The following is a 10,000-nucleotide window of genomic DNA, read 5'->3' as shown; positions in this document are numbered from 1 at the left end:
TACTCCAGCTTCAGTGTCCAGTGCTGGTGAGCCTGTTCTGAGCCCCTGCAGCCTCAGCTTTCTGTTCTTGGCTGAACTCAGTAGCTCGGTAGCTCGGTATCCTCCTCAAGGTTGGAGGTGGTGGTGGAGGTGGTGGTGGTGTTCATTCTGAGCTGCTTTTCTGCTCTCCATAGTTGTACAGAGTGGTTATCTGAGCTACTGTAGCCTTTCTGTCAGCTCCAACCAGTCTGACCATTCTCTGCTGACCATCTCTTATTATCGAGAGCTGCAGAACCGCCGCTCACTGGATGCTTTTCTTTATTCCACCATTCTGAGGAACTCTAGAGACTGTTGGGCTGACGGATGGCAGACCATCAGCTGATGTAGAAAGTGTCCAGAAGTGTCCGGACACCTCTTCTAACGAGTGATTTCGGCTGCAGGTGCATGCACAGCTTGTAAAAACTCCATAGAAAAGCACTGCCCAGTGCTGAGCTTGGGCTAGAGGGGTAGGGTGGGCTGTGGAGCAGTAGAACGGTGTTCTCTGGAGCTCCATCCAATGCTTTTGGGATGCGTTGGCGTGGCAGAACCAATCATCCGACATCAGAACCTGACTTCACTGATGCTCTTCTGTGGCTACATGCAATCAAACCCAAATTCACAGAGATCCCAATCATGTGAGCATCAGCTGAAGCTGCCGACCTGTATCTGCATGGTCTAATAAATAGCTCAGGTGATGTCTGTTAGCGTGGCGCTTGGACAAACATGGCATTTCTAAATAAATATATATATATATATATATATATATATATATATATATATATATATATATATATATATATATATATATATATATAATTCACTGGCTGCTCCTCTCGTCTGCTGTGCGTCAGAAATGGCCGCAGTGCTCATGAGCATCCTCCCATGTACTTAAAATGGAGAGCAGGTGCTTCAGCCATTGAATTAACATTGAATAGCAATTAGCAAGGCAGCAATTTAATACCGTCCCGGGTTTAAAAACGAGATGAGGCGGAATGAATGCTTAAGGGGGTAATGAGCATTAGAGATTATTACGTAGACCGTGGAGTAAATGGATTAGCATGCACGGAGGAGAACTTTTGACTAATGTCTTCAGAGGAGTCGCCGAGACTTTCTGCCTAGTGACATGAGCGGCTGGAGAACGCCTCGTCCGAGCTGTGCGTACAGCGTGTTCAGATTATTAGGGTGTGTTGTCCGTTACTTGCCCCTGGAACGAGGTATAGGTTTGCCTGGCAGTCTGAAAGGACACCTGTATTGGTCACTGGGTTATGGTAAAATGTCCAGAAGTATCCGGACACCCCTTTCGAATGAGTGATTTCGGCTACAGGTGTGCTGCTGAGCTTCATAGAAAAGCACTGCCTGCCCTCTCTGATGCTCTCGAGTGGCTGAGTGCAGTCAAATCCCGCACAGCAATGTTCCAACAGCTAGTGTATTGCAGCAAAATGGGACAAACTCCGTTAATAGCTATTAATAGCCCTGATTTCCTGAGAAGCTCTAGAGGATGCCACAGGTGCCGCAGGTGTCCACATACTTTTGCACAGTTGGTGTATTTACAGCTGCAGTAACGCGTTGTTCCCCGTCTGCTTTCTCTTTATAGGGTAACTTGCCCAAGTACTCCCACAATGCACTGGTGGTCCAGGCGATGAAGACAAACCTGACTGATCCGGACATGCACGTGCTGTTCTTTGACGTGGAGGCCGTCATCATTCAGCTGCTGACTGAGGAGGCGCAGAGGCCTAACCCCACCCTCGTGTCTCCGGAAACGCTGCAGAAGGCCCCAGGAGGAGTGGACAAGGGCGGCTCCTTCCTGGCCAATAAGATCTTTAAACAGGTCAGTATCCAGGCAGACGGGTTAATCATCAGATGAAATAATAATGAAAATAATTGATTGATAAAAAATTGACTGATTTATTCACAACTTGGGCTGTTTCGGTTTAAAATGTAAAAATTCATAAATTTAGTTAGTTCATTAATTTAATTTTCAGTTAATCAGAGAGTTAATCATATTAAAGTACAGTATCGTTAAGAAAATCTGGGCTTCATAGTGTCCCAATCTAACACTCTAGCCTCAAGCTAATATGCGAGCCCCAAGCTAAACACAGTAGCCACAAGAGGACATGATGATGATGATGATGATGATAATGATGATATCAGCACCAATACCAACACCTTTTATCTTTTATAACATTTATTGATCAATACTTTTTTACCTATCCGCGGTTTGCAGAATGATCAAGAAGTACCATGTAAGGCTGGTGTGTCATTTAGATTTTTGAAGCTGTTTATAGGTTCAGGGACGCTCAGATCCACTAGTTAGGTGTTGTATTCCAATGCAATTTCCTGCTGGAGGACCATCAAAGTACCCAGCCCTATTCCCAGCGCAGTGTAGTAATCAGTGTGCTGTTTATATCGTTTTACTGATTGATCCAGAATCTTTCGGACCCTCCGTTTAGTGCACACCGCTCCAGCGCTCACCTGAATCAGATTGCATTAGAAGTGGCCCTGTTCTCTGTGAATCTGCCCGCTCGGCAAGACTGTGTGTAGGTACGGAGTGTAGTTAAGACCAGAGTTTATCCAGCCTACCAAATCACATGCAAGCCAAGCACACCAGTGCAGGCTTAACACCAGTGCAGGCTTAACACCAGTGCAGGCTTAACACCAGTGCAGGCTTAACACCAGTGATGTTAACCTTGGTAAGCTTAAATTCGTGATTGATCACACATGCCCGGAGTGGTGGGCAGCCATCACCACAGCACCTATAAGTCACTTGCCAGCTCTAGTTATGTTTATGTATGTATGCATGTTTTTTTGTTTGTTTGTTTGTTTTTTAAAGCCCCTACCTAGAGATGGCACATTACTGGCCATTACTGCACATCAGCTTATTTTGAGATCAACTTTTTACTTATTTATTTATTTTTCGTTTATTTTAATTTAATTAATTTTTTATTTAGTTGAATTGATTTTTATTTAATTGTATTTAATTTTATTTATTTTTATTTAATTGTATTTTATTTTATTTGTGACAAGGTCGTAGGGTTCGATAACCAGGCTTGACAAACAGCTGCCGCTGTTGGGCTTCTAAGCAGAGCCCTTAACCCTCTCTGGCTGCCCACCACTCCGGGCATGTGTGCTCATTGTCACAGTGGGTGTTTGCTCACAAAGATGTGTGTGTGTGTGTGTGTGTGTGTGTATGTGTGTTCACTGCACGGATTGGCTGAAGTCAGAGCCAGTGTCCAATGCAAATGGTGAAATTGGATGTCCTGTCTTGTCCTGCACATTCGGACTGATGTTAGATATAGGCCTCACTAAAAAGACTATATAAACACCCCAGATCTGGGCCACTTTTATCTGCATGAGGAACCTCATGCTCAAGCTGCTCAGACACTCGACTGCCCCACAGAGGGAAGCACACAGCTGGCATCACCTCACAGTGTGTAGGAGCGTATCCTTAAGAGTGTATAGGCAAAATACCTCAAACATAACTACACAATTCATGTAGTAATAATAATAATAATAGCAAACTGATAAAGCTATAATATCGTTAATTATCACCTGTTCCAGGTGAAGGAGACCATCAAAGAGAACATCAAGGAGCACCTGCTGGACGAAGACGAGGACGAAGAGGAGGAGATGCGACGTCGAGAGGAGAAGTCCAAATCCCTCAGCCTGCTGGAGTACAATCTGACCATGGACACGGCCAAGCTCTTCATGTCCTGCCTGCACGCATGGGGCCTGAACGGCACGCTGGACGAGGTGTGCCTGAGCCGTCTGGGCATGCTCAGACCACACACCCCCATCTCCTTCGGCCTGATCTCCCGCGGGGGCCACATGTCCCTCATGCTGCCCACCTATAAGGACTCCCTCCTGAGGCAGCTGGCCCGAGGCAGCGCTGAGGGCAGAAAGCTCTCCGTCTCCGAGATCGTGGGCAAAGGGACGTACGGAGTGTCCCGCGCGGTCACCACACAGCACCTGCTGTCTGTAATCTCTCTGGCCAACACGCTGATGGGCATGACCAATGCCACGTTCGTCGGGGAGCACATGAAGAAAGCGCCGGCAAGGTGGGTGAAAACACGTCCTCTAATCCTGTCATTCTAAACCCTGAGGGTTTTACTGTAGAAGCTCCAGAAAGAAAGTAGTGAGATCTTGTCGGTGAGCTAGTCTGAAGAACAGAGCTCGGTTCCTCCAGGTTTCTTCTGGACGCCCCCCAGTCCAGCCAGCACAGCGTGGAGGAGGTGTTCAACTCCATCAGCAGCAGCAACAGCAGCAGCAGCTCACCTGATTTACCATCATTAAGCCCTGATTTACCACCAAACCAGGTGTTGATCTGAGGAGAACTCTAAATAATACGAGACTCCATGACAGAGGAGAACTTTGGAGATGTTCTAATGATGAACACAGTGATGGAGAACCACCACTTTCTGTAGGAGTGTTGTTATTAGTGATTATTATAAAATCAGTGATTTACTGAGCTAAGGTAGTAACAGTCAGCACCTATATGAGCAGAAGTATCCGGACACTGCTTCTAATGAGCCAGGACTCTGGACACTGCTTCCACAAAGTGTTGAAGTGGGTCATGGTTGCAGTGTAGACGCCTTCTACCCCCAGCATTTCCTCTTAAATTAGGCTTATTATTAGGGATTTTGCCCAGTTTTACTGCAGTAAGAGCGTCTACTCTCCTTGGAATGCTTTAAGTAGAATTTGATTGCATTCAGCCACATGAGAGCATCAGTGAGGTTAGGTTCTGATGTTGGAAGAGTAGTACTGCCACTGCAGGATGGAGCTCCATCATTTCCGAGAGCACTGCTCTGCTGCTCCACTGCTCCACAGCCTAGTCCTGGAGGGCTTCATGCCCCTTTAGTTCACTTATTGGGGCTTATCTATAGTGAGCTTACGGCTGCTCCAGAGTGTCCAGTTCTATTGGTCAGTACAACCTCATTAGAATCATTTATGTCACTCATTAGAATTGGTGTCCTCATACTTTTGGGTAGAGAGGCTGGTACTGCAGTTTCGGAGCAACTGCTGGGTCTGTCTGCCATGTAGGTCTAATAACCGCACAGAGCTCAGTGAGCGATGAGATATTGATAAGTGTTGTGTAATACATGCAGGGCAGACATTACGCAACGACCGCAGAGGAAATGCATGTGGTGTTTGTAAATGCAAGTTAGAGGCTGACTGACAAGCCCACCGTAGGAGTCATGAACCATGAAACTTCAGCCCACCCCCCAAAAAAGTTCAGTGGTGAATCTCTTTGAGTCGTACCCGGCACATAAGTTTTGAAAGCCGTGTTTAAGATGCAGCGCTGGTGTAGCTGATGGCGCAGAACAGCGCTGCTCAAAAGCCTGATGTGCAGCAGTCAGACCCAGCGTGCCAATCCCAGCATCTGTGATTTCATCACCTCGCCAACTCTGCAGCCCACCAAAACAAACCCGACAAAGAAAACAACCTTCAAACAGCAGGCTGACACCAGCCAGACAGCTCAATATTGAGAGGGGGTGGGAGAGGGATAGCAGAAGCGTGAGGGAGGGAGAGAGAGAGGCCTGAAGAACTCAGCCTGACGTTTGTATTGTTTACCTATATGACCTTCATGTGGCTGGAGGTCCTTCAGGCCCCTGTGGCCGCCGAGATTAGCAGGGAGAAACCAGCTGGCTGTAAATAGTCGCTGGCATGAGCCTTCGCCTCCAGCGCCCGGGCTGCTGACAGCCAGTCAAACCCAGGGGGGAGTTTACCATCCTGTGCATGATGGCCCTGCATGTTCGAACTGGGCCGGCTGCTATTGAGCTGCTGTCCAGTTCTCCAGGTGTGTGTTTGTCTTTCGCAGGGAGGCTGTGATTGTTTTCGGCAGGGTAGAAACGTAGTGGCGCCCTCTGCAGGAGACGCAGCGGGAGTGTTGGAGCCCTGAAATGTGGTCAATGCCTCCTGATGATTGGCCAAATAAGCAATAAATAAAACAAATAAAAGAGCGTCTGCTGCTGAAACCTCATCTCTAACAGTTACGATACAGCAAAAGTTTCGAAAATGAGAATTATTATTTAATTTAATCACATAATTACAGTTATGTGCATATATAACATAGTCAGTGAGAGTGTCTACCCGGAATTAACTCTATATAACATTAGAATAAACCCAAATAAACATAAAGTCAGTGGTCAGTGAGAGTGTCTACCTGTAATTAACTCTATATAACATTAGAATAAACCCAAATAAACATAAAGTCAGTGGTCAGTGAGAGTGTCTACCTGTAATTAACTCTATATAACATTAGAATAAACCCAAATAAACATAGTCAGTGGTCAGTGAGAGTGTCTACCTGTAATTAACTCTATATAACATTAGAATAAACCCAAATAAACATAAAGTCAGTGGTCAGTAAGAGTGTCTACCTGTAATTAACTCTATATGACATCAGAATGAGTGTGTGTGAGAATTAGTGTGTGACACAGACATTTCATAATCCAGGCTCTTCTGGCTGTGCGGCGGGTGATGAGCAGAAGATTTATCTGTTGAGAAATTCTTTGTTAGAAAGCTGTATTGTGTGTGTGTGTGTGTGTGTGTGTGTGTGTGTGTGTGTGTGTGTGTGTGTGTGTGTGTCAGAGAGAGAGTGAGGGTGAGAGAGGTATGGAACAAAAGACCTGATCTCTCTAAGGACTTTGTATCTAGTGCTCAGTTAATACACTCAGCTCAGATGAGCAGGGTCCTGCAGTGTGTGTGTGTGTGTGTGTGTGTGTGTGTGTGTGTGTGTGTGTGTGTGTGTGTGTGTGTGTGTGTGTGTGTGTGTGTTGCCTGGCTTTACACACCTGCTTGAAAAGAGCACACGGAGGAGTGATCACAAAAAAAAGTTTTTTCTGCACCCCCATATCAGCCCCCCCCCCACACCATCTCCCCCCATTGCTTTTCATGCTTTTTCCCCTCTTTCTTCTTTCCCTTTTCTTTAATACAGCTGTGTGTGTGTGTGTGTGTGTGTGTGTGTGTGTGTGTGTGTGTGTGTGTGTGTGTGTGCACGTGCCTTTCACACACTTGTATTGCTCTCTATAAATTCTTTAGGTGATGGTGGGTTTTCATTTCAGCTGCAGAGCTTTTCAGAGTGTGTTCTTTGTGGTCCTGTTGAAGCGGCTGCTCTGGGGGTGGGAGGTACCCCCATATAACAGTGAACAGCGGCGTGACCTTGTCCCCTCATGTGGACTTCAGCATGGTACACCATATGGACAAAAGTATTGGGACACCTGCTCCTTCACTGTTTCTTCTGAAATCATGGATATTAAAAAGATCTGATCCTGCTTCTGTAGGAGTAACTGTCTCTACTGTCCAGAGAAGAAGACTTTCTACTAGATTTTGTAGGAAGGAGCATTGCTGTGAGGATTTGATTGCATTCAGCAACAACCAGCCAGCCACCACCCAGCTCATCCCATCCAAAAGTACTGGATGGAGCTCCACTACCATCATTCCAGAGAACACAGTTCTTCTTCCACTGCTCCACAGCTCCTCAATGCTGGGGGGCTTTATATACCCCTCTACTAGCCCACGCCTGGCATTATTAGGCAGCATGGTGCCCATAGGGTCATGATGTTGTGATGCCTTGATGCATTTGCACATCTGTGTCAGCAATGGGTGCAGCTTAAAGTAGCTGAATGCCTTAATTAGAAGGGGTGTCCACAAACATTTGGACTTTGCAAAGTCCTTCACCTGCTCCAGCTTCACTGAGCGACTCAGACCTTCGCTTAAAAGGTTTCCTCTCTTTACTGCAGCAAACCGGACTCCCAGACTGAGTTCCCGAATCAAAGATCTCTCTTCCGAAGAGAAAGAGCGAGAGCGAGCGCGAGAGAGCCCCTCATTAGGCCTGGTGCAGCAGGTGCAGAGCCAAATTAAACAGGCAGCGATTAGGGAGCTAAGCTGTAACGATCACAGGACAAGACTGGGGCAGAGTTAAGGCATTAGTCTGAAGTTAGGTGCTCGTGAGTGTGTTGGGGGGGTGTTAAAAGAGAGAGAGAGGGGTTGAGGGGAAAGAATAAGGGACGAGATGAAAGGAGAGATGAGGCTCGGGTTGAAAGACTGCTCTCTCCTTTCTGTCCTTTCTGTCCGAGCTCCGGTGTGGGCTAATCACTGCGGGTTTCAGTTTAATGGGGTCTTCCTGCACTATTAGCCCTTTATAAAGCAGGGTGTTGAGCTTTAGCTACGGTCATCACACTCCCTTGGCGTCTTGGCATCTAATGTCCCATGTGTTTATACTATATACACATAGTCCACTGCATGGTCAGCTCCACTGACCATATACAGCAGCACTGTCTAGGTCTATACCTCCAGACTGTGTCCAGACTCTGTTATCAGCCTCCTCCGGACCCCACAGGACTGACCACCACAGAGCAGACTGTAGTATTTTTTGGGTGGGGGGGTCTACATTCTCAGCACTGCAGTGATACTGCCTGACATGGTGGTGGTGAGTGTGTGTGTGTGTGTGTGTGTGTGTGTGTGTGTGTGTGTGTGTGTGTGTGTGTGTGTGTGTGTGTTTGTGTGTGTGTTTGTGTGTGTGTTTGTGTGTGTGTTTGTGTGTGTGTTGTAGTGCTGGTGGTACGAGTGGATCAGACGCAGCCGTGCTGCTGGAGTGCTTAAACACGGTGTCTGTCTGTCCACTCACTGTCCACTCTCTATTAGACAGTACACTCTAGTCCTTCATCAGTGCCCACAGGACGCTGCCCACAGGACGCTGCCCACAGGACGCTGCCGGCTGGATATGTCTGGATGGTGGGCTATTCTCAGTCCAGCAGCACTGCTGTGTCTGATTCACTCGTACCACCAGCTCAACACACACTACTAACACACCAGCATGTCAGCCAGTATATCACTGCAGTGCTGAGAATGCAGACCCCCCACCCAAATACTACAGTCCGCTCTGTGGTGGTCAGTCCTGTGGGGTCCTGACCACAGAAGAATAAACAGGGTGAGAGGAGGAGGCTGATAATAGTCTGGACTCAGTCTGGAGGTATAGATCTACACAGTGCTGCTGTATAGAGCTGCACCGATCCGATATTCGGATCGGATATCAGTCCCGATATTAACAAAATTAGCTGGATCGGGTATCAGTTAATTAGGCCGATCAATGGAACCGATGCTTTCACTGTAATTGGTCGGTGTGAGACGGCACTGAATGTTTGATTACTGCTTGTTTGTTTGACCAGGTTACTGATTTATTCTCAGATTCAGCTGCTGGATTTTATGCTGAATTACGCTAAATATTAAAAATCAGATTAATTACTGTTTGTGTTTGACAAAGTGAAGCTACTTATTTACAGTTTGGGCCGATTTATTTATTTTAATATATTTTAAGAAGTTTGACTCCCTTTTTTTAAATTTTGAACATAAAATTTGAATGTTGTGTGAAGGTCCTGCACCACTGTTTATTATTTTTAGTGATAAATAAATAATAATTTAGTTAGTGTTGAGTGTTAATTTGTTATATTATATAAAGTAATGTTTAAGTGAATCCTGATGCCTTAAGTCTCTCCCACAGGTATACGGTTTGTTAATTCAGCAATGGTATCGGATCGGTATCGGGTATCGACCGATATGCAAAGTTTATGTATCGTATCGGAACTGGAAAAGCCGGATCGGTGCATCCCTACTCCTATATGATCCGATAAGCGGTGCTGATACAGTGGGCCGAGGGGTGGTCATATTATTGTGATATGGCTGTGTCAATCATCCATAGCATTAGTGCTTAAAAACAGAGGTGCAGAGAAACAGATGGACTAGGTGCTGCTGTAATGGACAGTGAGTGTAGAAATAAGGAGGTGGTTTTAATGAAGTGGCTGATCAGTGTAAGTCGCCTGTGTATTACTTATGGAAGCATCTGCAGGTAATAGAGCTGGGCAATATGGAAGATATTTATATCACAATATTTAAAGACATTTTTTTTACGATATACAATATTTATCACAGTATTTTTTCATGTTGACAAAATGCACCAACAACATTAAAAATAAATAAATAAAAT

General features: G+C 45.9%; 1 protein-coding gene across 1 annotated transcript in view; it reads left to right on the top strand.

Annotated features, from left to right (window-relative positions):
* Positions 1-10,000, top strand: part of wdr7 (WD repeat domain 7) — a 71,867-nt gene that overhangs the window by 48,424 nt on the left and 13,443 nt on the right. The window contains exons 15-16 of the mRNA XM_072662476.1: positions 1,613-1,846; positions 3,577-4,073. Of these exons, the coding sequence (XP_072518577.1) occupies positions 1,613-1,846; positions 3,577-4,073 (731 nt within the window). The remainder of the gene's footprint in view (positions 1-1,612; positions 1,847-3,576; positions 4,074-10,000) is intronic.

This window comes from Salminus brasiliensis, chromosome 18 (assembly GCF_030463535.1).
Source record: "Salminus brasiliensis chromosome 18, fSalBra1.hap2, whole genome shotgun sequence".
Lineage (NCBI taxonomy): Eukaryota > Metazoa > Chordata > Actinopteri > Characiformes > Bryconidae > Salminus > Salminus brasiliensis.
The sequence above is the reverse complement of the archived record's forward strand: the minus strand, read 5'-3'. Positions and strand labels throughout refer to the sequence as shown.